At 45.0% G+C, this 27,189-nt stretch overlaps 2 protein-coding genes across 5 annotated transcripts in view; one reads left to right on the plus strand and one right to left on the minus strand.

The window, feature by feature from the left end:
• The window catches only part of TSPAN16 (tetraspanin 16), a 39,336-nt gene extending 35,336 nt beyond the window's left edge, over positions 1-4,000 (minus strand). Inside the window, exon 1 of the mRNA XM_082205215.1 lies at positions 3,936-4,000. The gene's annotated coding sequence lies outside the window, so the exon portion shown is untranslated. The remainder of the gene's footprint in view (positions 1-3,935) is intronic.
• DOCK6 (dedicator of cytokinesis 6) overlaps positions 1-27,189 on the plus strand; it is a 96,631-nt gene that overhangs the window by 3,043 nt on the left and 66,399 nt on the right. For all 4 annotated transcript variants that reach the window (XM_082204484.1, XM_082204485.1, XM_082204486.1 and 1 more), the window contains exons 2-11: positions 12,716-12,806; positions 15,155-15,330; positions 16,306-16,374; positions 18,783-18,912; positions 20,322-20,534; positions 20,959-21,044; positions 22,315-22,381; positions 23,752-23,901; positions 24,549-24,629; positions 25,304-25,460. In XM_082204484.1, coding sequence (XP_082060610.1) covers positions 12,716-12,806; positions 15,155-15,330; positions 16,306-16,374; positions 18,783-18,912; positions 20,322-20,534; positions 20,959-21,044; positions 22,315-22,381; positions 23,752-23,901; positions 24,549-24,629; positions 25,304-25,460 — 1,220 coding nt within the window. The remainder of the gene's footprint in view (positions 1-12,715; positions 12,807-15,154; positions 15,331-16,305; positions 16,375-18,782; positions 18,913-20,321; positions 20,535-20,958; positions 21,045-22,314; positions 22,382-23,751; positions 23,902-24,548; positions 24,630-25,303; positions 25,461-27,189) is intronic.

The raw sequence follows: 27,189 nt of genomic DNA on the forward strand, positions 1-27,189 counted from the left end.
GAGCTAGTATAAGATTGTGGTTAAGAGAGCTGCTTGAAGTCCTATTGCTACAAACTTACTAAGCATCCTTAAACAAGTCACTAGTCCTCAGCCTCTGTGAGCTTTTGTGGCTTGCAGTGGGGGTGGCGATGTGGGTGATCATGTGGACCCTAAACCCCCCCAATAGATAGCCTTTTCCCACTCTGTTCTCCCCCCTTTTTTGGTTACAAATGTGCCCACATGCTATAGCACTCATTTTGCTAACATAGTAAATGACTCGTAGCTCAGTTGGTTAGAACATGGTGTTGAAAATGCCAATGTTGTGGGTTTGATCACCATATGACCACCTGTATATTCCTCCATTGCAGGGAGTTGAACTAGATGACCCTCAGGGTTCCGTCCAAATCTACAATTCTATGAGTCTGTGATTATATGAGTAGAAGCTCCCATGAGTCTACTAGGAGAATCTGTCTGCTGCGTCTCTGCATGATACACTGTTCTGGCCTTGTCCTTCTATTCTGAAAACACACTCAGATCAGTGACTTATTAGGAAACACAGAAAGATGAGAATATATACTCTCACAAACTTTTTGAGCTGCAGACTTGGAATGTGCCTCCAATTATAATTCAGAAAAAAGTGTACTTCAGCTATCAAAATGTGAGGGGCCCTAGCACAATGACAGAGAGCCTCATTTGCAAGCAGGTTGTTCCTTTGCATCTGCTGGTAAGGGTGGGAAAGACCCCTGTTGGAAACCTTTTGAGTACTGGACAGAGTGCTAGATGAACCAGTGGCTTTAAGGCAGCTCATAAATGAGTGTTAATGCTAATTGATGGTTCGGATTCTCAAGTCTCATAATTTTAACAGTGATAACCCCTCCCCCAAACTATCCTGGCGAACTTTTAAGCGGATGGAATGTTTGTTACTATTGCTATACTGTACTGTATTCTGCTTATAGATGTTGGGTTATAAGTGTAGCATTATTTACCTTTGTATACTCATTGCGTTACTTACCTGCACTGACTTAGCTTCACAGAGCATGCAGTAAATAAAGGAAAAAGAAAAAGAAAGAAAGAAAGTGAGGATGATTTAGTTGGATGTGAGCCACTTTTGTTTGTGGGAAGATTTGAAGTACAATCTTGCGTGTGTCTATTTGGGAATGAATTTGATAGTTGATCGGCATTCAGCTATATTGCTACACATTACAGACCAGCCTTTCCCAATCTGGCACCCTGCAGATGTTTTTGGGTCCAACTACCTTCAGCTCTGCCAAAACATCTGGAGGGCTCCAGAATAGGGAAGACAGGTATATATGGTATTTTCAAGATCTTGCAAGTCTAACATCAGGGCAGAACTTTTAGTCTTGGATATTCAGAAGCTGTCTTTGGAGAATACTGAAATGCAGCACATTTCTAGCTCTGTGGAGGACAAATAGACTGTGCACAGGCTGACAATAAGTCTCAGTTTTTGTGGGGACGCACCTTTGCCTGGGGATTCTGAGAAAGAAGAATGGTTTCTGTAATTATAAGGGCTAGCAGTCTGGAGCTGGAGGCTTGCCAAGAAGAAGCCCAAATGCATATTAAGCTGGACTTTAATACTGAAGAGCAAGGAGAGAGAATTTTGCTTTCAGATTAGCAAAGCTAATCTCTTTCTTGAGGGTGTCTGCCTGAATAAGCCTGAGACTTCTCAGGAAGCTCTCATGTTGCAAGCGTGGGAGGAAACATGTTTGTGGGAACAGATCCTTAGTGGATAAGTAGCAGTGCATGCTTAAATCTCAGTCCCATCCACCCTCTGCTGTTTGCAGTGTTTTATGGAAAGGAAGGAAACAGCATCTTCCTTTTGATGGGAGGAGCCTTGGCAGATGTGCTGTGATTTTTCTTGCGTGTATTCCCCCCCCCATTTGCTTCCTGCCTTTGCTCCCTTTTGACCGCTCACTGGAAAGTTCAAGCTAATGTTTTTGGAATGCAGCCTAATGGTTATTGTTGTTGCTTGAATGGTTCTTGAGTGAGCCCTTCCAGTTGCAGCTCATTTAAACTTGAGCAGCAGTTTTTGAAACCAAAATGTTCTCTTCTCTTCCTGCCACTCCACCCTTTCTTCCCTTAAATGCTAGCGGGCAACAAATAACTAAAATGCGTCTGGTTGCCTGTTTGTGAAGCACAAGGCACTGTGGGGAGCCTCAGGGTGACTTCAGTGCTGGCAGAAGTTGAGGGTGAATAATTTCTGGTACTCTGGTTCTGTGGCCACTCTTGGTTTTCTCTTTCTTTATCAAGGCAGTGATAGACCTATAGAGGAACATGGGTGCAATAACAGGTCTTCAATGGTTGCTTTAGATGGAGGAATGTACACCTTTATTCCCCACAGGGAGATTTAGATCTCTTTTTTCCTAATACAAGTGTGTGTGTGTGTGTGTGTTTGTGTGTGTGTGTAATATACTGCCAGTTTAGGATGCATCTGATGTGTAGACACTTGTCTATGAAAGCTTATGCCTTAATAAATTTGTAACTCTTTGAGGTACTACAAGACTTTGTATTCAAGGGTAATTGTGAATAGATGATGATATAAGGTTGTATTTGACTGTACAGTGGAACCTTGGTTCTCGAACCACTCCGTTCCCGAATGTTTCGGCTCCCGAACATAAAAAACCTGGAAGTAAGTGTTCTGGTTTTTGAATGTTCATTGGAACCTGAACGTCCAATGCGGCTTCCAATCTGCAGAAAGCCTAGCTGTCAACCAATCAGAAGCCATCCCTCGGAATTCAAACGTTTTTTGAAGTTGAACATCCTTCTTGAATGGATTACGTTCGACTTCCGAGGTTCCACTGCACTATTTTCTGCCATGAAAGTCTATGGCACACAAATACCTGATGCAGTTTATTTTATGTATCTGTCAATTCACCTATCTACTCAGCCATCCAGCCAGTTTACAGGGACATACCTATTCAGCTTGAACAGCAGAGCTGTATCATGTGCCTTCTTTACACAGTTAACTAACTTGCACAATCCCTTCTTACCCTGTTCCACATAGTGTTGAACTTCAGGTTTGCTTTCCTTCAGTAATGATGATTCTGCTAGTGTATACCTCCTGGTTTTGTTAGTTTTGTAGCTATTGCTGTCCATGGAAGAGCTGAGATTGCAGTATTGGAAGCAAGTTAATAGCATTATATACAGGATCAAGTGCTGCTGGTGTTAAGATAAGGGCTGGCTGACTTCAGTCTTGAATGTTCTGATTTGCTTAATTTAAAAAACTAGGGTCCTGTGGTCCAATGATGTATGCTAAATTCACAAAGGAAGAGGGTACTCTCAGGATCTCGTAACAGTTAATTAACTAGTTTTGTGATTTCAAATATTTCATGTTTGCTTAAAAAGGACCGTCTTGATTAAACCAAGGCCAGCTAGTCCAGCATTTTCATTTACTTTTGCTGGAGTCCTAGCAATCACCAGATGGTAGGTGGCTCACCAGAAGTTGTTCAGTGAATTGCAATCTGCCTTCTGTCCTTAGGAGAATTTCTTTTCCTTTACAGACCTCTTCCTTGTTTTCTGTAGGCACTTTCTCTCCAGGGAAGTGAGGAAATGATTTAAACTAAGGAACCAAAGTTAGGCAGTTTGGAAGTCCAGGAGTTAAGTCTGTGGTTGAAGGTAGGTGAGCCAAGAGAGAAAGAAAGGGAAAACAAATGGAGTGAGAGGTGAGTTGTCTTGGGGACCCTATCAGCTTATAGCATCCCTGACCACTGGTCCTGCTAGCTAGGGATGATGGGAGTTGTAGTCCAACAAGAGCTGGGGACACAGGTTTGAGAAGCACAGGCTTATAGGATGAGGTGAACATTGATGACAGAAACTCCCTTCCTTTCCGGCTACATAAATATAGCAATAAAGCTCTTGTGTTCAGAGCTGGCAGTCCGCCCTGAGCCATTTATCACAGCAGAGAATGATTTCAGAAAGACAGAAAAATGTGAACTCACCTTCAACCCAAGAGTGCCAGCAGTAGGTATTGCTTAGAAATCCTGGAATTCTTTCTTCTTAATATCTGAGGATTACACCCAAGACAACAGTCTCTGAATATTATTCATTGTGTTAATAGCTTACACATTCTCCCAAAATGTGGGAGTGTTACGTTAGCCTTGCAACAAACCTGTGAGGTTCCTCATTGGTTGGCCTGTGAGGTTCTCAGAGAGTTGTGTCTTTGTTCAGTGCTATTATCGTTACTGAGGTTAGATTAATTGAGCATAGCAATGACAAAGGGGCAGGAGAGGAAGACAGAAAGATGCCCTCCACAAGTATTGGGACTTTTTACATCCCGACCACCTTGAGATTGTATCTGAAACACCACAAGAAAAGTGGCCAGGTCAGGCTGTGGGACAGCCTGTTGGAAGGTTGGTTGCTTGTGTTCCGGGCAACTTGGATAATTTGTTGAGCCATGAAATCAGTGTAGGTAGTCTGGGCATGGGGAGGAGTTCAACCTAGTGCTATGGCAATTGTAATGTCAGTGCAAACCTTTTTTAGCTTGCCAGATGGGACAACACCTCCCTTCTCCTTCATGCTGTTTCTGGGGATTCTCCAGACCCCACCGTGACTAATTTCAGAGGCGAATGGTGCAAGGAGCAGGGGAAAGCCCTGCTCTGTTAGAGCAAGTCCTTGTTGCTATAGCAGGACTCTCATTAGTTTGAAACCTGAATTCGTGGGTGGCTATTGTTACATATGAATCTGAGAATGGTAGCCTAGAATCCAGTGGAAGTTGTTTGAAACTTCAACTGCCCCTGCAACCTGGCTTTCAGGAATGATATTCAAGTACAGTGGTGCCTCGCAAGACGAAATTAATCCGTTCCGCGAGTCTCTTCGTCTTGCAGATTTTTCGTCTTGCGAAGCACGGCTATTAGCGGCTTAGCGGCTATTAATGGCTTAGTGGCTTAGCGGCTATTAACGGCTTAGCGGCTTTAAGAAAAAGGAAACAAACTTGCGAAGCAAGCCCATAGGGAAATTCGTCTTGCGGAACGACTCAAAAAACGGAAAACTCTTTCGTCTTGCGCGTTTTTTGTCTTGCGAGGCATTTGTCTTGCGAGGTACCACTGTATGACAAAGTTGAGAGAACTTTGAAATATCTTCTTGTGTGGAATGGACTTGGAAACCAAGACTTTAAAAACCAGAGGTTCTTTTGGCTTGCTTCTTTCCTGTCCTTTAGCTATATCATCTATATCCTTATATAGTCCTTTCCTGAGGGTGGGTGGGTGGAGTTTCTCAATAATAGTTTCAAGGAGAAGGCTGAGGAGTCTATATTCTCCCCCTGTTCTTGATAATTATAAAAAAATAATAAAATTGTCCAGTGACACCTTCAGATAATGTTCTTCTTGATAATGGTACTTTTGCATTAATGTAATCCAAAGTGGCATTGATGATGGGAAGTCCTATGGTCAAGCCAGTGAGGGTGGTACCTTTTTCCTTCTGGGAGGCCAGTGTGTGCAGAAGAAATGAACGAGGCATCAGTCTGTTTGGCTCAGTGCTCTAGAGCAGTGTTTCCCAACCACTGTTCCGCGGCACACTAGTGTGCCGCGAGATGTTGCCTGGTGTGCCGCGGGAAAAATTAAAAAATTCGAAAGATTTTTTTTTTAAAGTCAAATTTTCGATTGGGGCGCCGTCACTAGATGACCCCTGGGGTTCCCTCCCTCCCTCCCGCTCTGCGCCTCCCTCCTCCTCCTCCTCCTCCGGGGAGGCCCATCCTGGCTCTCGGCCAAGGCTTGGCGGCTGCCACTCACTCACTCGCTCGCCCGCCCGCCCGTCCCTCCATCCCTGCACCCGGCCTCTCCCCCTCCGTCCCCGGCGCGGGGGCTGCCGGGATCCGTAGTCCCCTCGCCCTTGGGCTCCGCGCCCACGCGGGGTGCGCGAACTATGTTTCCCAGCGTGGCCTGGCGGGCGGGGCATTTTGTTTGAAGCGCTCTTCTCCCGGCCATGGAATGAGCGCAGCGGCGGCGGCTGGGCAGGGGCTCTTCCGCGCAGACCCCGCGCAGCCTGCCTGCGCCCCCGCGGATATCGGGCGGCAGGATGGAGCCCGGGGATCCCCGCGGAGGCGGAGCGGCGGAGGCAGAGGCTGCCCCCCAGGTAGGGCTGCGTCGGGGGGGGGTTATTTTTGCAATGCTGCATCCGCGCCGGAGGGGACGCATCAGACCGTGGGGAGACCCCTTGGCGGGCGTGCAAGGCAATGCATGCGTGCAGGCGTTGCATGGAGTGCAGTGCAATGCAATGGCAACGCAGCACCCTGCATGTATGCATGCAACTTCCACCGGCGCTCCGGACTTGGCAGGTGAGGGGGGTCCCCAGTGGGCGGCAGAGAGAGCCGGGAGGGCGAAGGGGAGCCGGGGGGGAGCAGCGCTGCTCCCCGAGCCGAGCCCGGGGGGAAACTTCGGCGTCGTTGCGCCGGGTGTTGGAAGCGGAGGCTGGCGGGGGCCCCTCACCTGCAAAACCTGGTCGCCTCTCATATATTTCGTGCATTGCATTCATCGCCCGCTTTCTCCTCCGAGGAACTCCCGGGGGCGTGCGTAGTTCTCCCCGTGTTATCCTCGCAACAACAGCCCTGCGAGGTGGGTCAGGCGAGTGGCCCAAGGGAGCACCCAGGGATTGTCCTGGCCAGGTGGGGTGATTTGAACCCTGCTCTCTGCCCGGTCTTCGTCCTCATTTAGCCCCCACATGTGCATGACTGTGCATGACTGAGGTTTTCCCCCCTCGTCTTGGCTATGGTGTGAGTCTGTGCTGTTAATTAATGGGGTTCTGCCTTCGGAGAAGATGAGCCAGCCCTCAAGGAGGTGATTATGTAATTTGCTAGCAATTCATGTCCCTCCCAGCGTGACGCTGCGCGCTGACGTCACGGGGCTGTAATGGTGGTGTGCCTCAAGATTTTTTTCATGAAACAAGTGTGCCTTTGCCCAAAAAAGGTTGGGAAACACTGCTCTAGAGCACACAAAGGCATGGCGGAGGTGTCACTTTGGAAAATATTTTGCTTTATTCAGCTTGGCAGGCTACAGAACAAGCAAGGAATAATTGATGGCTTGTGGCTTTGGTTAGTCTCCCATCTCAGAAAATAAAAACAAGCCCCCTAAACTGTTGGGCTTCTGCCCCAAAGGGGGGGCAACTTGAATAAAATATTGGCGGGGCCCAGGTAAGCCCCAACCCACATAATCAGTCACAAGATGCAGTGCTTGCATGCCATTTGAATGGCAATGCCCATCTTTGTGGGAGCCCAGCCCCCTCAAATATTTTATGGGTGGGGGCTGAACAGACCTTGACCTCTATGGCCTCTAATCTTTTCTTCTAGGCCATTTGGGTTGGGGAGCATAGCAGTTAAATCAGCAGGAACTGATTCAGGGTAGAGCTACACGTTACTTACAAGCATGGGTAACCCAGCCAGCAACTGCAGTTAGGGGAAAAAACCAGTATTGGGAAAGGGGTATTTAGAGTGGAAAAGTGATGGTGAGTGGGTGGTGCTTAACCCGTTCCCTGCTTGCTGTTTTTTCCCACTGCAGTTACTCTCCCTGGGGGTCAAACTAGAAATTATATGATATTAAATGACTCTGTGTGTTTTAAGTGCAGGCTTTTTTATTTATTTAATGCAAATATTATCAGCTTTAGTGCGTCTCTCTGTGTGAGATACAGTTATCAGGATTACAGCAGGTGCATGGGAGGAATGTAAACATTTCCTCCATGTGTTCCTGAAGAGATTGCTGAAGGTGCTGCTGGGGGATTTCTCAATGGAAGAAAACATTAACTTCAGAAGAAGGCTTTTCCTCAGGACTGTGGCAGGGAAGGACGATGTTAAATTTCTTCTCATTGTTTGTTCCACTCTCCTTGCTGTTGCAACATGCATTTTTAAAAATCCATTCTCATTAAATTGAAAAATCTTATCTAGTTTGGCCCTGAGCCCTGCTCCCATGAGATTCTAGATGGTTGCTTTTGATAGTAAATATTCATCTTGAACCTTGCGGGGGGAATGGGGGGAAATGACGGATGCTTCTGTGCTCCAAATCACCCCATCCTGATAGTGCTTTCCCCTAATAGAAGCAGCTGTCGGAGTTCTGTTATATATGTCTGTAACATGTAGTAGTAATGCCTTCACTTTAGCAGTGGAGAGTTAATCTCTGGGACCTGTAGACCAGGATTCTTGTTTTGTTTTGAACACATATTAAGTTCTGAACAGGAAAAGGGAAAATAAAAAAGAATCCTCAGCCCTGCAACTGGAAACTATAAATTAAGGGTTCTAGGGAAAATGTGCCAATTAGCCGTAACTTCCTGATCAGGTAATGTGAGAGGATTATTGGGGGAAATCTGCTCAAGGGTTGTGCCAAGCAGTGAAGAGAGAGAACCTGCTGCCACTGGAAGGTTTACTTAGTCTCTGCTTTGAGCTTGTTTCGAGCTGTAGTTGTCATGAATGTTAGAAACATGTCTTTGGGGGCCAGGGAGGTCTTGGGAAAAGATCTCTAATGAAATCTTCATGTGCATAGTGACCTTCTGTCTTCGCTCATGAACCCTGGGTTGCTTTGGCCGCCCAAATCCCTAGGTCCTTTGGTCTGTTAAAGGGACAGCCCTTCTAGCACCATCAGAGTTGCCTGCGCACTCATAAAGCTTAGAACAATTGTTCCGTGTTCAGATTTTACAGCACTCTGAGAACTTATGTGCCCAATTGCTAAACTGCCTCATAGGTTTGTTGCAAAGCTAAAGTGCCACTCCAAGCTCTTTGGAGTATATGCGGGATAAAAAACAGTGGATATTATTCAGAGATGTTATTACTTCAGGCACTCTGTGTGATCTGGTTTGATGTGGAACTGTGCAGGTCTTTCCATGAAGCAAACAGTTATACTTGGTTGCCTTTTGGACCATTCCCAGTCTGTGATGTGACTTTGCGGTGTTTTTGTTCTGCTCAGAAACTCTGTGCATTGTTCTGCATGGATTCACTGATAAAGCAACTTCCTTATCTAAAGGAAAGGGTGAGGTAGTTTCCTGGACCAGTCCCCAAGAACCTAAGGCCTTGCCTGTTTCCTTCCAGGCTGCAAAGTTCTCGCTTAATTACAGTTTATTTACAACCTCCTGCTTCCTCTCCCTTCTTCTCCAAATGCCCTTTGATCTTGTTAGGGGATTTAGTGGTACATCTGCCTGTTTTTTAAGTAGCCTGCTTGGAGGCAAATATATGCTAGCTGGGGATGGTGAGTGTGGTGGAGAGGAGAAGCAGTTCCTGCTGTTGATCTAAGAACAAGTTTCCCAAGGCGTGCCTTCCTAGAATATGGAGTGGCATGTATTCTCTGCCCTTTCTCACTCTGTTTACAAACACAGATCCCACAATAAACCGGTTAAGCTCTTCAGTTGTCCTTGTTTTGTTTGAATTTGCACAGTCTTTACTGTCTCTGTTCCATTATTTCACTCACTGAGAATCCATCCCACACCAATTGTTGTCAAATGTATATCCCACCCCTTTCCTAATGCTCAGATGGTCTTAAGACTGTCATTCATGCAGGCATTTTGTGTGATGCATTAAAAAAAAAAAAGTATCCAGGAAGCCATGGATCTGAAGTGTGGATTTCAGAAGCTGGAACTCAAGTCTTTTGAGATTGTAGCCATTGGCTTAATTTTACCTGGGTGTGGGGAGTCTAGAGGAAGAGAAGGTAGGGCCATTGGGCAAAAAGGCCAAAACGGATACAGTGATGGAGGGAGGAGGATGGGAGCCCTCTGTAAGCAATTGGTTCAGACCCCTGGCAAGAGCAATCTGTCCCACCCCTGGAAGCCCTTTGAATGGGGAGGGGAGAGAGAGAAGATGCAGACCATTCACGGGGTTTTCATCTTGTGCAGCTTTACCATAGGGAATATTCCTTTTTTTAAAAAAAAAAAAATAGCCATAGCAAGCTGCTGAGATTATATGTGGTCACTAGCTTTTCTCCCAGTCCAGACCTGCACAGATGGCATGATTTGCTCACGATTACTAGCTTGTCTGCCTCTTAATTTGTATTATGCCATGTAAGAATAATTGGAACCACTTGGAACTGGGGCAGAACATGGGGCTGGATTATTAGTAGGCCATTAAAGGGGAGATAAACTTTGTTGTGTTAAGGATCCAACAAATGTCATGGCTTAATAAATAAAAAAATTAGGCAATCAAGTCTGTCTCCTATGTATGCCCTCAGTCTGCGTAAATTCTGCCCTGAGAAATTTGTCTTGATAAAGGAAAGCACACCCTGCCTTAAAATAGTGCCCAGATTTGCTTTGTTTTCAGACTTCAATTGGTTAAGAAGCCTGGCTTGTTGGTGTGGAGCTGGGTGCCCACAATTTTATCCAGCAGAGTGAACAATTTAAAGTCTTAGGTTGAGATCGCTCCAGCCTCCTATCAAACCCTTAATGGTGCACCTGTGGCTCTATCCTATGTTACACAAGTGGTATGGGAGCTACTGTATTGTGGCTTCATCCTGTACTACTGAGGTAATGTGAGAACCAGGGCCGCAAAGGTTATTGGGCATGGTTTCTTGGCTCCCACGCCATGTGCAACATAAAATGGGGCTATGCAGGAGCCTCCAGAAAAGACTAAATTAATAAAGAAGACAGGAATGATGGTAGGTACTCTTCTCTTTCCCTCCCTCTTACACAGAGCTGCTGCTAGATGCTGAATAGGTTTCTTTGTACAGTTGTACCCTGGTTCTTGAATCTACGATAATCCGTTCCGGGAGTCTGTTTGACTCCCGAAACCATTCGAAAACCAAGGCTTCCTGCAGTCAAACGGAAGCTGCATCAGACACTCAGCTTCCGAAAAATGTTTGCAAACTGGAACACTTACTTCCGGGTTTTTGGCATTTTGGAGCCAAAACATACGAGTACCAAGCCGTTCAAGAACCAAGGTACGACTGTACTTCCACACACTGACTTAGCCTCTGTGATGAGCCGATCTCCTTTAAGAGGGTGGGGATGGGTCGGAGGACACAGAGGTCAGATCAGAGAACCTCCCAAAGTAGTTCAAGTGGTTGAATGATGAGCTGCAATTTAAACATGCAGTAAAGTTAGCAGACTGGGTGCTTTTCCAAAGGTGCAGCATTTGCTCACTTTCCGAGCTGAGCTAAACCTTGCGGAGGTAGTCTCCGCGATGTGAGTTTCTTTCTGAAACCCTCCAGTAACAAGGCACTTGGACTCTAAGAGTTCTCTGTCTCTTGTCTTACAGCTGGCTTTCTGAACTCATGGAAGAACAACGTCCACCAATCTTGCACGACAGTTTCATAATTGTAGAACGACTTTGAAAGGCAGAGAAAAGGAGTCCCCTTGTCTTTTTCCATCTTGCTTGTACTGCCCGTTTGTGCCTGGCACATCATGATACCTCCCAGTTATCTATTGCCTTTAGTGTTGTGCCTGAAACCAGAGGGTACTGAAAGTGTTCCCTTTAAGTAGTTTCCAGCGGATTTCTACAGGGTCCAGCATTGATTTTTCACTGGGCTGTGTCAAAGCCAAATTGAATCTGCCTCAGAGTTGGAGTTCTGTAGCTTGGCTGGTCACATCCGCTGTATTAAATAAATCATTACAACCCTGAGTTCCATTTTGGAACATAAGAATTAAAAGTATATAGAATTTGCAGCTGGATTTAGATACTTAACAGGTATCTGACAGCACGTAATTTGGTGGCCAGTGGGCGCTGATTGTTGAGTCCGGAGAGCTGTAGCTTCTTTGTGGTCTTTATGCAGGCCTGTACAATCCTATGCACTGATTTTAATAGGACTGTTTTTTGAGACTGAGTGTGCATAAAACTTCAGCCTTTGTCCAAGAGGAGTTTGCTTGATGAAGGCTTGGAGTCGCTGGATCATCCTGAATACTATTTTTACCCTGCTTTTCTGTTCATGGATACACAAAGTGATTTGTAAGATTAAACACAATAAATCAGTGGGTCTTCCTCAGCAATATGGGAAAAATATAGTTTCGGTGGGAGCGTCCCCCTCCCAAGCTAATAGTCGGGTTGCAGTGGGAGGGAAATGTACTATCTCCACACCATCATCGCCATCCTGATCAGGTCTCTGCACCTTCTATTTGTGAAATAAACATTGTGCACTTAAGGGCAAACCACGTGATTCACATAACCAATGGTTTGGCCGTGGATCAAACAGGACTTTCAAGACTTCTTGGTTCATGCTCATAAAACTTGCTCCCCATTTTCTTTTAGTATTCCTTATGAGAAATGTTTTCTGCTTGATGGCTATCTTAAGAATTTCTTACGTTGCAAGATACAACGTAACTCCCCCTGCCCTTTCAGATTACAGTATGGTAAATGCTTTTGGTTTTTCAAAACCAAGCCTTCCCCTGCTCCCTGCCTTTCTGGCCTCTGCCTGATAGTTCAGTAAGTTGTTATGTTATGTATTTGTGGTGGTAAAGATTCCTGCCAGTGGCAGAGAAGACCTGGAAGGAGCTGATGAAATGACACTAATTTTCTTGCTGCAGAGATTGTGCTTCATGAGTTGCTGAGGTTGCTTATTATTATATTTGTGTTAGACTCTTCTGTATAGTAATTGCACCTGGGGTGTTCTTAAAAGTTGGTTTTCAGACAATAACAGTAAAAGCTGCTTGTGCTCGACAGCTTTTGGAGTGAATGCTTTCTTAGGGAAGTCTAATGTGGGTGGGCAGAAATTCTGCTCCCGTTTTTGCCAGACTCTCTCCAGGGACACAGTGCGGCATACCTCTCTGGATAGCTTTTTGAGACACAGAAAAGTGGATGTTTTATTGTTTTCTTCCTCCCCTACAGGACGGTGGCAGCTGAAGTAAGGAAGCAGGTGTCCCGAGAATATGGTAACTCCCCTCAGCTTTCCAAGAAGCGGGGTGGCCCCCCACAGTCGGTGAGTTATTCAGTAGTATGTTGTGGTCAGGGGTGGAGATCTGGCAGAAAACGCTTCTGGCTAATAAGACAGGGAAGAAAATCTGTTCACCCGAAGAAAATAGGCAATATGAGACAACCATAATTGGGAAACTGCCCATTTCCAGGGCATTTTAGAAATTGCTAGTAATCCAACATATAGCAGGGACAACCATTTTGCTCGTGCTTTAGGAAGTACTCTTAGTTAGAATTGGGTTTGTTTTTTTAGAAAAACAACAACTTAATTAAATGATATCTATATTTAAATATTTCTAATGAACTTCTCTAATTTTTTAAAGCCATCCATGTTGGTGGCCACTTCTGCCTTCTCAGAGAGTGAGTTCCATAGTTTGACTATGTGCTGCGTTTCTGTCCTAAATCTTTCCCTTTCTTAGCCAATTGCTACCCTTTGCCAGTGGGTTGCTGACTTCCACTATTTGCTCATGGGAGACAGGATTTCCTTTTGGCTTACTGTCACTATAGACCTACCTGAGGCCTCTTCTGAGATGGAAAATTGGAAGAAGCATGAGAACCACTAATATCCCCTTTCATTTCTGCAAGAAGCATATTGGGGAACCATGGTTACATATGAATTAGTTGCCTTATTCCTCTAGTCCACCTCCAGTCCCAATCCAAATAATAGAGTCCCAATCTCTGATATCGGCTGCATTTTATTTGTTGTTCCTGGGTGGCATAAGGACCGGAACAGCTGCAGAAACTATGCTTTATTTTCTGGAGTTTCAGCTTTAAAACAAACAAACAAACATCTGTGGCCTTCTAAAAACTCCTGGGCTTCCCTTATGTAGTGTTTCCTAAAGCAGCTATTGGGTGAGGACAAGGTGGATTTCAATTTCCCAGGTGTGAAGGGGTTTGAAACTGGAAACTTTTGGGTGGGGTTTGGCTGGGTGTCTTTGAAAATAGTTTTAGTCTCCCAGACCTCTGTGCTTGTGTCCTCTCCCCATTCTTCCCTTCTTGCAGGTCTCTCTGTCATTTAGCCTCGTTACTCTTTCAGGGGATTCCTCCCTGGTTTTCACTGAGAAGCTGTCAGAAGAGAGCCTAGCCTCTCAGTAGGCTCTCTCCCTTGCTCAACAACAGCAAGACAGTTGGTGGAGATGGGAGGGGGAGAAAATTTAGCTTTTGCCATTTGTCATAAGAACAAATGCTTGCATTTGGACAGTTTCCAAGTGGCCTGTGACATGCAGTGTTAAATGTGCCTTGAGGAAACGAAGGGGTCTTTCTTCTCCTCTCCACAGCACCTGTTTCTTCTTGCTCCTCTCTGAACAATAGTGCTCAACATGGTCACTTAGACTATGTTGTAATTGTAATAACTTAAGAGCGGAGCTATGTGCTGTGGCGGCTCAGATGACTTTTGTGCTGGTTAGTTGGGCATTGTGGTGGGAACTGGAATAAATTTACTAGTCTTAAAGATGAGCTCCTGCAGTCTTCCTCACCGTGGTTTCTGCATTCTCTTGAAACTTCATCTTGGAAGGACTGCAACTCCCTCAGGCCTGTTGTTGTCCTTCAAGATGAAGGGAGGCGCCTCTGTCAGAAACTTCTGTGAATGACCAAGAAACGCCCCCAAACCTCTGTATTTCTCTGACTTCTCTGTTGGACTGAGGGGAATTCACACACTTTTTTCTTAGCTTTCATAGTCTAACTTGGTGGTAGTAGTGGGCATTTACCTGAAACATGTTGGAATCATGGATTCATCCATTTCCCAGTCTATAAAATGGAGAATACCAGACTCAGGCCTTGGGACAAATCCTTATCATCCTTGTTACGATGTGCTACAGCTAGGAGTGATTCAGGCACACCAGACAACTTCAGCAAGTGAAAGCTTGTCCACACTCCTGCTTGTCCCGTGCCTAGAAAGGAGAGACCCCGAGCAGTTTTCTGCTTGACTTTCGCTTTCGAGGGAAAAACCGCTGCTTAGTGAAAAATCAAAGCAAATGGTGATCCGCCCACTTTGGGAAACACTGTTCTGAACTGTAATCAATAAAAAGTAATAGCAAGTCACAGTGCATAAAACAATGCAATACAAATTGAAAGCAAAGACACAACTTATACAATTGTGTTTGTTTGTTTTTTAAAAAATATTTCTGTAGCTGCTTATTTGTACTTAATTTCACGACCTCCACCCAGTCAGGCATGTAGCCAAAAAGAGAAGGAGGCATATCTCCTGGATAGGGAAAACTCTTTGTTTGGCTCTAAATCAGAGCAAACATCAATCTGGAGAAACCCCAAATGGCCATTTGCTCTGATAGAGTGCTAAAGACTTTCTGACTTGTAGGTTCCTCTTCTTTACCCCCCTCCTTGACCTTCTTCTCTAAGGTTCCTCTGACAGAAGTGGTGGAGCCCGTGGACTTTGAGGAGTACCTTGACAGCCACGTGCCAGATGCTGAGCCCAGTCCACTTCGTGATCTGGTTGAGTTTCCCACGGATGACCTAGAGGTGATTCACCAAACACGGGACTGTCGAACACTGGAACCTGGCATCCCTGAAGATGAGTAAGTGGTGGGGTTATTAATTGTGGATTGTGGTTCTTCCGATACTTGTGATAAGCACCTCTGCTTCCATTTACTCCTGCAGCCTTTCACTGCAGAGCCCCCTTCACTTCAGGACAGTCATATGTAAGAGTTGCCAAGGAAAAAGTACTTGGCAATTTGCTGGCAGTTTTCTGCATTAGAACTTGCTAGTTCTGCAGTATTGACCTGCGAAAATGTGGTAGGCAAAGACTATTTTTTAATCTTCACATTAACAATTTCAGTGTGGCTGAATGCCGCTTTGGAAGACTGATTTAAATGGCAATATAACTGACTTTTGACACCTGCATAAAGCTTTTGGGAAGGCATCCATTTAATTCCCAAAGGAGACTTAAGTGTGAAGAGGTGTAGGTCATTATTGAAAGTTATCTGGGATTTTACAAGATAAACCCCGGTGGGTTCTGCTTACAGGTCTTTCCCCGAAGATGTGTGGATAAAAATTCTGAAGGGTTTTCACAATTCTGCCTTTTTGATAATCCCACAGAGGAAATAACATATTAACAGGGAAAACAGACATCAGTGCACTATTCGTCATGGCACTAAGATGCAGAAATCATCACAAAAACTATCCAGTTCACCATGCTCATAGGAAGGAATGACCAGCTTTTCAAAAAGAAGGGGGGGGGGAAAGCCCACTCTTGACTGCTGCTAAAACCCAGGAACACCTGTAGGCTCAGAGTCAAAGCACAAGGAGGCTCTTGTTGTAGTGTTTACCAAGCACTAAGGATAGTAGTTTTCAAGGGCCACATTTTTAATTTGTTTCTATGTGAGAAAAAAGAATATCCAGAAGGTATTATCTGTTGTTTAATAAAGGCGTGGAAGCAAAACATCTGGAGAGAAATTTGATCCTTATCTCTCCTTGCAGATAGGTCTTTGGATGTTACCAACCTGTCGACATTATTACTAGCCTGCTTTTCTTCCTCTTTCATTCTTCTCCAGGAAGCAGGATGCTCGTGTACGAGATGCTGTACAAGTCTACACAGAAGACTGGGTCATGGTCCAAAGAAAGTAGGTTGCACCTCTTCTTTGAGAAAGGATAGCAAAGACTGATTCTTTGTTATTGTGGCGGTGGTGAAATTTGCTGACAGTGCTTAATCTTTTTGGATGTGGATTAAATATGGACCTAACAGAAGGAACCTTTGGTAGGGGGGTGCTGCGTTTCAAACTGAAAAAAGATTTTAAACAAACATTATTCTAACTAAAGGAACCTACAGTATTAGACTCCTCTTACTTCCACCTGGACTAGCCGTGACATGCACCTTCCCACAAGCTGTTATTCACTCATCCTCCAGCCCTCTGAAGTGTCAGTGGAAGGGCTAGAGCAGTTGGAGGGAAATTCCTAACTTTCTGTGGAACTTCCTTAAGATTGCGTTGGAGTAAATCCTTGTAGTGTAATAATTGTATCTGCTTATAATTGGCCATTTGATAGCCAGAGCCCTAGTCGCCCAAGTCCTTTCAATTACTGCATAATTATTGCTTCAGCGGTCATTTCGTAGTGGTGGAAAAGTTGCTTCATTCAGATGAGCCATAGTATGTGTTCTGGATTGCAGCCTTGCAGCCTGTGATTGATGACTTGCCTTCCTAACCAGGTAAACCTAGTGAGTAGATACAAAATAGTAAAATACTAAAACTAAATATTAAATACTAAAGCAGATTAAACTTCACACCAACCTTTCTAAGCATCTGGGTAAAGGTAAAGGGACCCCTGACCATTAGGTCCAGTCGTGGCCAAGAGCAACACCTAAGAGCCTAAGAGCAACACCTTGAACCTGACCTGGTAGCTGATTGGCAACCAGTGCAGAGCTTTGAGTTATATGCTGACAAGTCCTCACTTCTGTCTGCAATTGTGCTGCAGCATTCTGCGCAAACAGTAGCCTCTGGCTATAAAATACCCACATATAATTTTTCAGCAAAGTTCTCAAAGCAGTTTAGGGCAGCAGTTCTAAAACGGCTTACTTTTACATTTAGACTGTTCCACAAAGGACATACAGGCCGTCTTGATAATATCACAATTTCCCTCCCTTCCAATTTTTGGTTTTCCTTCTTCCTGCCTTTCTGGTGCTGCTATTCTGTCTTTTCCACCCCCCACTCAACCAACCAAATTGTGCTGGAATATTCCCTTAGCTTTATTGCAATGGAGGAACCCCAATGAGACACCCTACAATAAACTGTGTTGGCCAGAAGTATTCATACAAAAAATCAGGAAGCACCCAAAGTTTACATACAAAAAAGAGAAACAGATCTCTCCTTGTTAGTGAAGTTAAGACACCTGTGTTTGGCATAAAGTATTTAAATGCACAGGTTGAGGTAGTCCTCCTACAAACTTTTTTGCCCTATCAGTTTCTTTTAACAACACAAACCTTTGAGCTTGGTTTGGTAAGAAATAAACCTGGTCTTTTGTACAGTGGTGCCCCGCAAGACGAACGCCTCGCAAGACGGAAAACCCGCTAGACGAAAGGGTTTTCCGTTTTGGAGGCGCTTCGCAAAACGAATTTCCCTATGGGCTTCCTTCGCAAGACGAAAGCCCATAGGGAAATCTCTGGGACAGCGGGGAAGCACAGCGCGTCTTCCCCACTGTCCTCGGACCTCCTCCGAAGGCTGGCGGTGGGGCGGAAAGCCCTTCTCCCCGCGCCAGCCTTCGGATGGCTGTCCTGAAGACTTGCGGTGGGAGGAGGGTTTTCCTTCCCACCGCCAACATTCAGAATGCTGTTCTGAATGTTGGCGGTGGGGAGGAAAAACCCTCCTCCCACCGCAAGCCCCGGGAACAAAGGAGAAGCGCTGCGCCCCTTCCCCTCTGTTCCCGTACCTGTCCTGAAGGCTTGCGGTGGGGAGAAAAGCCCTTCTCCGCACCGCCAGCCTAGCAAGCGGTTTCCATAGGAACGCATTAATTGATTTTCAATGCATTCCTATGGGAAACCGTGCTTCGCAAGACGAAAAACTCGCAAGAAGAAAAAACTTGCGGAACGAATTAATTTCGTCTTGCGAGGCACCACTGTATTAGGTTTTTCTTTTTCTTTTTGTGTGTGTGTTATGGCTTCTTCCAGTTTAACACAAGTTTTTCATCGTATATCTGACTTGCTAGAATTTTTAATATAATACATTCACAGTTTTTAAACCATTTTTATTTTGTGACTGGACAATTGTTTAATGAATATTGTATGATCTTTTTAGAGAAGCCCTTGACAGAGGCATTTTGGGCTGAAACACATTGGGTGCATTATATAAAGGGAAGAAACCAACCCTTTTTTTGGGATCTCTGAGATTAAATTATCCTTTTTGCGTACCTGAAATATTCATAGCAAGGTGAATGGCACCTTTGTAGAGATTGATGTGATTGTCTTTTAAAGTCTCTGCATTTTAAGTCACAAAGGTTCCCAGCAGGCGTTATCATCACAGTTTCTTCTGCCCTGGTTCAGGTACCAAAGGCTGAGCACCATGTACAATGCTATTACGGCCGAGAGGCAAAGGGAGAGGCAGAAGGGGCTGCCTAGGCAAGTCTTTGAACTTGATGAAGTAGCTGAAGAGCGGAGCAGCCAGGGGGATTCGGTAAGTCAAGTCAGATTTGTAAAATCTAGCATGTTGGAGCAGCTCTTCTGTGTACTCTGGGACCCATGAGCAAAGAGTCACAATATAATATGAAATACCATCTTTTTTGGGGTGGGGGCTGGGGTGGAGTTCTGTTAGTTTGCATTTCCTTTCCTTTAATTTTTTTTTTTTTTACGCTTTTCAGGTTTATTCATTTCACTAATTTTACAATCGTTTTGACATTTCAAAGTTTGACTTCCTTCCCCCTCTTTTTGCGGTTCCAAATTAATTTAATTTGCTCATTTATTCATCTACTTTAAATATGTAGTCTTATAAAACTGGAGGTTATTACAATAATCCTGCCAGTGTTCTTATCTGTTTACAATTTATCTGTAAATATTCAATACACCATTTCTATTCTGTTATAACAAGTTTGATTTCTTATTCTTCTGGTAAGCTTCACCATTTCTGCATATTCCATAAGTTTTTGTATCCATCCTTCCTTTGCTGAGAGTCACTTTGCATTTCTTACTGCAGAAAGTATTGATCAGATGTGTAGAGATTTTCCTATTCTACTTAATTCAGGAGGGTTCTGGAAGCTTTTCTGTGTGAAAGAAACAAGCAGAAAGTTCATGGTGTTTGGGTTATTCCTTCAGAGAAGCTGAGTTCCAGCTTAAACTTGTTTTGTTACCTCTTCTGTGAAGGTCATGTGGAATATAATAATAGTCCAGAAGGAGCCGGGGTTTCATTCTCTCTTTCTATCTCTTTTCCTTCTAGTGTGGTGTTCTGTACATAGTATGCTTAGTGTTAAGGTTTAGTCTTACTGTAAGTTATTGTAAGTTTAAGTTAAGTCTGCTGCAACTGGATTTCGTATGGACAGTGCCAATCCTGAATGTATTAGATTTGTGACAATTATGCTCACTTGCCTTCAGTAGCAGTAAAACCCTGCTGGATGAAATACTAATTGCCTCTGGTCTATTTTTTGGGAATCCTGCAATGTGTTTAAGTTTTACACTCCTAGTGCGGGTGATTGGTGGCTGCGGCAATGGCTGCTGTCGATCGGGCGCTGCTGCAGCGATTGGGTGGGTGATTGGCAGCTGCTGACGGCCAGCAGAAATACGACTGGATGCTTCTGCATCATGTCCCCCAAAACTCAACAACTCTGGGCAATTTCCCCCCATTTTCTTAATTTTGAGCCCCCCAAAATGGGGTGGGGTATCTTATACACGGGGTGTGTGTGGGTGTGTGTTATACATAGAAAAATACGGTATGCTGAGGCTGGAGAAATGCTCTGGGCTGCTGTGCATTTGCTAGATGCTCCGTGAAGTTTGCTGTTGTCAGTAGGAAGACAATGTGGCTCTCGGCAAGGCAATGCTGTGGGGGACAAGGCCTTTTACTATGGTACATCAGGTATTCCTTGTCCCTTCCAGGATGACCTGAAGCGCTGCTCCACCTCCCTCGATGATACACCCCGTGGCAGCTGGGCCTCCAGCATCTTTGACTTGAAGAACTCCGCGGCCGACTTCTTGTTGCGCTCTCTCTTGGTGCGCACTGCCATCGAAGAGACTGACCGCACGAATGAGGAGCTGCGCAAGAAGAACCGGCATGGTGAAATCCTGGCCCTTTACCCGGCCCCAGATGAGGTGAGCGCAGGCCCTGAGATTCCAGTAGCTTTTGCATGATCCTGTAGCATCCGGGAGATGGCAGGCATGTTTGGATGTGGGCTGATGAGGATTAGAAGGTGCCCGTTTGCCGCTTGGGCAGGTTGTGCAGAGGATGCTTTGACGGCCACAGACTTTGCTGAGTGGTAAAGGTTGGAGGAAGTACCACCACAGTCTTGTCATTCTTTTTTAAGTGGTTTTGTCAAGAAAGAGGAGTAGGAGGGATCATTACGTTGCCTGGCACCCCTCCTTTCCTCTTCCTCCAGAGATCTCAGAACTGTCCAGTCTCTTCCCTGCCCTATGACACTCTGTTTGGACTCACTTTTGTTCTAGCAAGCTCCAATACTGTTTTCCTAGCGCTAAGCACATGGTTGTATAGATGATGTGCTTCTTTTTATCTTTTCAGGATGAGGCAGTAGAACGCTGCAGCATCCCAGAAGTTCCCAAGGAGCACTTTGGTCAGAGGATCCTGGTGAAGTGTTTGTCTCTGAAGTAAGTCACTTTTTATTTGCCAAACCAAACTCAAAGTAGGACCTGCATGGAAGTTTGGGTCCATTGGAGTGCTTTTCACAAATGCTTCAGGGTGCGGTGCTGTGCAAAGGGTGTGAGGCCCTGGCCGAACTTTGTGTCAGTTTGCATTTCTTAGTGCAGAAAGTATTGATCAGATGTCAGAGTTCTTTCCTATTTAATTGCCGTATTTTTCTCTCTATAAGACACACCAGACGATAAGACGCACCTAGTTTTTGGAGGAGGAAAACAAGAAAAAAAATATTCTGAATCCCAGAAGCCAGAACAGCAAGAGGGATCTGGCTTCTGGGATAGCCTCTTGCTGTTCTGGCTTCTGGGATAGCCGCGCAGCCTGCATTCGCTCCATAAGACGCACACGCACATTTCCCCTTACTTTTTAGGAGGGAAAAGATGCATCTTATAGAGCGAAAAATACGGTAATTCGAGAGGGTTCTGGAAGCTTCTCTGTGTGAAAGAAACAAGCAGAAGGTTTCGTGATGTTTGGGTTATTCCTCCAGAGAAGCTGAGTACAGCTGGCTTAAACTGGTTCTGTTATCTCTTCTGTCAAGGTCATGCTGACCTGGGTTTCACTTTCTCTTTCTATCTCTTTTCCTTCTGGTGTGGTGTTCTGTACATAGTATGCTTAGTGTTAAGGTTTAGTCTTATTGTAAGTTAAGTCTGCTGCAACTGGCTTTCTTATGGACAGTGCCAGTCCTGAGTGTATTGGTTTTGTGACCATTATGCTCATTTGCCTTCAGTGGCAGTAAAGCTCTGCTGGATGAAATATTAATTGCATCTGGTCTATTTTTTGGGGAATCCTGCAACGTGTTTAAGTTTTACTCTGCTAACTATACATTGGAGTTCTGCTCTGGATCAGTATTGAGTAGAATTACATGACACTTTGCTGGACGATTTCAAAGCTGTCTCTGCGGAAAACCAAATTCTGAATCCAGGGGTCTTATGTACTGTTCTCACTGGAGGGTGTGCACGCCTCTGTTTCCAGTCATCTCATGGTGGAGAGCAGCACTGGCACTAGGTTCAGTCCATACAAGAGGCCCCTATGCTAAATTGCAAACAACCTGCAATTGCCTTGGGAAGAAGGCACCTTGTGGCTTTGCCAAGAGGTGCCCATGTTCATGGACAGCACAAGGTGCACTGCTGGCTATGGTTGACGTATGGTTGTTTTCTCACTGAACCATCTCTCTCTCTCTCTCTCTCTCTCTCTCTCTCTCTCTCATACCCTTCCATGGAGCAGGTTTGAGATCGAGATCGAACCGATCTTTGGATCGCTAGCGCTTTATGATGTGAAGGAGAAGAAGAAGGTACTACTGTGTGATTCTGAGCAATACTTGTCTTTACAGCTAGAAGCAGGACCATTTTATAAAATGGGCAGAGAGCAAAGCATAGCAAGGTAGGATGCAAATTGGTCAGTTGCCTAAAATTGCTGAGATGTTTGAAAGACTAGTTTGATAGACATAGGAAGCGCCGGGTTGGAGGCGCTCTTGATTATGTCCATGCAGCACATACACAAGGCTACTTGATGTGTCTTCTTACTAGTTCCCCTGGAATCAGAGCAGTCTGCAGTCTCTTCCTATTCTGGAACAGGTAGGAACCGCCTCCAGACATTTTGGAGGAAAGGGGGCATTTTCTCCCCTAGCTATTGCCCTGCCTTCAGTTAGTGTTGCAAACTCTTGTGGGTTCCTGCCTCAAGCGCTTCCTTCTAGTTAGAGGAGTTTCAAAGGCAGGAGAGTGAACTGCCTCAGCTGAGCCAGGAGGGAAAGGTGGATCAGAGCATTCTGCAGGCAGCAGCTATGCAGGTGCCTTTAGACGGTGCTTTATCTGACCCCTTACTCCCATCCCAAGGACACAGGGTGACTTCAGCTGCAGTGAGAAGCCTAGCCAGCTGCATGCCCTGCTGCCTTTAGTCTCTGTGCCTTTAGTTCTCTCTGGCTGGATCTATACAGATTTAAAAAAAACGCTATGGGGAAAAATGCTATAAAAACTCTTAATGGAAAATCCCATTGGTGACAGATCGCTGCTCTATAGCACCATCTGGTGCCACATGTTTATAATGCAGTTATAACGATATACAGTAGTACCTTGGTTTATGAACTTAATCCGTTCTGGAAGTCCGTTCTTAAACCAAAGCGTTCTTAAACCAAGGCGTGCTCTCCCATAGCAGCGGGGGACTCAATTTACAAATGGAACACACTCAACATGTTCTGATTCCAACGCAAAGTTCGCAAACCAAAACACCTACTTCCGGGTTTGCAGTGTTCTTAATCCAAGTTTTCATAAACTAAGTTGTTCTTAAACCAAAGGTACCACTGTAATTGACAAGTGTAGCTGAGACCCCTCTCTTCTCCCCAGCACAGTCTCCTAAGTCTGACTTTAGTAAGCGCCTCAGGAAACTACTGTGTGGAACCAGGCAGATCTGGCAGAAGCCAGTGGGAAACAGGGCTGCTGCTCTCTGGCTACAGGAAAGAGAAGGCCCAGGTGTCTTGTTACAGTAGTGGTGGCGACAGCAAGCCAGATTTCAAGCCCACAGTGGATAGGCCTTGTCCAGATCTAAAGTCCTCTGACTGTTGTGGTGCTCCCAGCTTTGTTGCTTTTATTGCTGTGACGGGTTGGGAGTGGGCCTCGAGTGCATGGTAACTTTGCCCGGCTTCTTCCATTTCCCCAACTTTTCTAGATCTCTGAAAACTTCTATTTTGACCTCAATTCGGAGCACATGAAGGGGCTTCTGCGAGCGCACAGTGCCCACCCTGCTATCTCCACGCTGGCTCGTTCGGCCATCTTCTCCCTCACACATCCTTCTCCAGATATATTCTTAGTGATCAAGGTGAGATGTTTGATCTTCAGTCACGCCTCCAGAGCTCATCCCCCTTTGCAGCCATTCTGGCAAGCGCTGTGGCTGCGGTGGAGGCACATATATTCTGCCTCCTTCTGTGAGTGCAGGAAAATAGCTTGTTTGAGCTGGGCATCAGAATTAACAACCTGAGAATCTCAGCTGTCCTTAAAACAAAACAAAACAAAACATTTTTCTAGTTCCCATGGGTTTGGAGGGAGATTTGAATTTGTGTGGGCAATGCCTAATAGACGCTCTGAAATGAGTGAGGTCTGGGAGGGCCCATTCTTTTTCATTTTGCTTATGGCTTTGGTTAGCTGAATGAATAATGCAAAAGAAACATAAGCAAAAGAAAAGTAATTACATAGTGCAGAACTCAATTTTGTTCTCCTTGCCCCATATTTTCTTTTCAAGCACTGAGTAAGCCCAGCTCTAGGTGCAGGACCTTTCATCTTTCCTGAGCTTCAGGGACAGCTGAGAGGACTCTCTGGTTGCAGGCCCTGTTTAAGCAGCCTCTCTGATCAGGGCTAGTTGTAGAACTTGAGGTGGAGCTCACAGCATTCTCGGTTTAAAATTTGGGAACGTCCAAGGCATCTGCTAGACTTCATCACCAGTAACTTGCTTTTCCTTTCCCTGCCCAGCTGGAGAAGGTGCTGCAGCAAGGGGACATCAGTGAATGCTGTGAGCCATACATGGTCATGAAGGAGACCGATGCTCTGAAGGTAGGTAGATGGAAGCAAGATGAGGAAGCAGTTGGGTTCCTGGCTGTGCTGGGTGTGTGTGTGTGTGTGTGTGTGTGTTAAGGAAGTAGTTGGGTTCTTGGCCATGCTCTCTCTCTCTCTCTCTCTGTGTGTGTGTGTGTGTGTGTGTGATAGATAGCTAGCTAGCATGCTAGACCTGGCCCCGGGTTTCAATTCTACCTGTATCATTAAATCCCTGGATGCCTGGGATGACCTCTTTCATGTTCTAAATGGAATGAAAATAGCCTGTTTTACAGGTTTACTTTATGGCTGGATGTAGTAGGGGGTTCAACATTTACAGTTTGGTCACAGTAATGGTGAAGTTTCCCCCCTTGTGCTTCCTTTTTAATTTTTATTTATGATTTTCAATTTTATACATTCCAGTAATTTTACAATCATTTTAACATTTTGAAACTCGACTTCCTTCCCCTTCTTTCTGCGGTTCCTTAATTTTTTTTTTTAATATTTTCTGCATATTCCAAATTAACTTAATCATTTATTCATCTTTTTAAAATGTATACTGCTATAAAACTGCAGGTTATTACAGTAATCCTGCCATTGTTCCTATCTGTTTACAGTTTATTTGCAAATATTCAATAAACCATTTCCATTCTTTTATAAAAAGAATCCTGATTTCTCCCCCCTTGTGCTTCCAGAACAAAGAGAAGCTGGAGAAGCTGCGGGTGGCAGGAGAGCAGTTCTGCACCCGTCTGGGAAGGTATCGCATGCCATTTGCCTGGACTGCCATCCACCTCGTGAATATAATCAACAGCACTGGGATGCTTGAGAGGGATGCTTCTGACTCGGAGAGTGGTGAGTATAGTGCCGTGACCAAGCTCTGTGAGAAAGGATGCTTCCTGTCCTGTGGGGAGTTGGCTGCTGACGCTGCTTTTTCCCAGTTACATGGAGCTTTTGTCCAAAGGAACCTCGGGAACTGAGGCAGTGTGATGTGGTGGTTAGAGCAGGCATAGGCAAACTCAGCCATCCAGATGATTTGGGACTACAGTTCCCATCATCCCTGATCACTGGTCCTGTTAGCTAGGGATGGTGGGAGTTGTAGTCCCAAAACATCTGGAGGGCTGAGTTTGCCTATGCCTGGGTTACAGTGTCAGGCTGGGACCCAAGTTTAAATTCCCAAATGGTCATGAATCTCACTGGGTGACCTTGGGCCAGTCACACACTTTCAGCCTGATCTACTTCACAGGGTTCTTGTGAGGATAAAATGGGGAGGAGAACTTTGTAAGCCACTTTGAGCTCCTTGAAGGAATGGTGGGATGTAACAACAACAATGCCACATATTGCGCCGTATGTTTATAATCAGAAATGAGATGACTTGTAACTGGCAGTTGTGCATCACAGGAGTAGTTTAAAGCTGACTCACAGCATGCTAGCATTACAAACAGAGTAAAATCAAGCCACAAATTTGCAGTCATGTCCATGCAGCCCTAAAGCTCACAAAACAGAAATGTAGAATGAGGTAGATTGTTTATGCTCATGAGCTAGAGATTGAGACAAAGGAAGCGGCAGTTTCTGCGTTTTGCTCTCCTCTCTTCAAACAAGAGTATGCTGACTCCTTCAACCTATCAGCAGAGAAAAATTGGGGATGAGGAGCCTCTTCTGAGTGCTCTGTGTGGCAGACCTCAAGTGTAATTTACTACACATTATACCATGTCTACTAAAGCATGCAAACAGGTTTTTTTATTCAGTGGACTTAACTGCAGGGGCCTCTTGGTGTCTGTACATCTGCCTCCATAGAGCACAGTGCAAAGTACCACCTCTGTAGCAGACTCTGACACATTAAGGGGTTTAGTTTTCTTGGCCATGATCAATCATTTATCGTTTAAGTGTAAACCTTCATGACATGAGTGATTCAGCTCCCCTTCGTTGGGCTGGAGATTCTGAAGTTCGTTTACATTGCAAATTGTAAGGTATTTGCCAAGGGACAATACTGCACTACTTTAGAAAAGCTGCTTCCAGTGTCATTGTGGGACACCTATTGGTTTTGTAGAAACAACTCTTCTAAGTTGTTGAGGAAGCTTGTGGGTAGTTTCTGCAAAATGCGCTGTTGTACAGCGTTGTGGTCTCCATTAGGTTTGCCCTCACAACAGCTTTGCAAAGTAGGCCACACACCCCTCCCCAGTGCGGTGGACATGAAGCTGTGAGGCAGTGATAGCAACTCACCTAATACCAAGCATGAGTTCCTGGCAGAGCCCGGTTCTCTTCTCACCATTGCCTATTGCCTAAATATGACTCCTTATTTGTGCTGAATGGCTTCTTTAAATGTAAAGGTTCATCATTGTTCCACCCGATGTGTATGTCTTTAAGGGGCCAGAGCAAGGGCCAGAGCAAAATAACGAGACCCAGCTTTACAGCTGTGAAACATAGCAGGTGCTGCTGAGTTGTATTGATTAAGCTGGGTTGGCAATTGGGTGTAGTATATAAGGAGCAGCACCTAGCTCCCCCATTACCCTGGGGGATGGGTTGGTGGTTGGGTCTGGTTTGTTGTTAATGTATTTAGTGTAAAAGGAGTTTTTGTGTTTGT

This window comes from Podarcis vaucheri (assembly GCF_965113315.1).
Source record: "Podarcis vaucheri genome assembly, chromosome: 17".
Taxonomy (NCBI): domain Eukaryota; kingdom Metazoa; phylum Chordata; class Lepidosauria; order Squamata; family Lacertidae; genus Podarcis; species Podarcis vaucheri.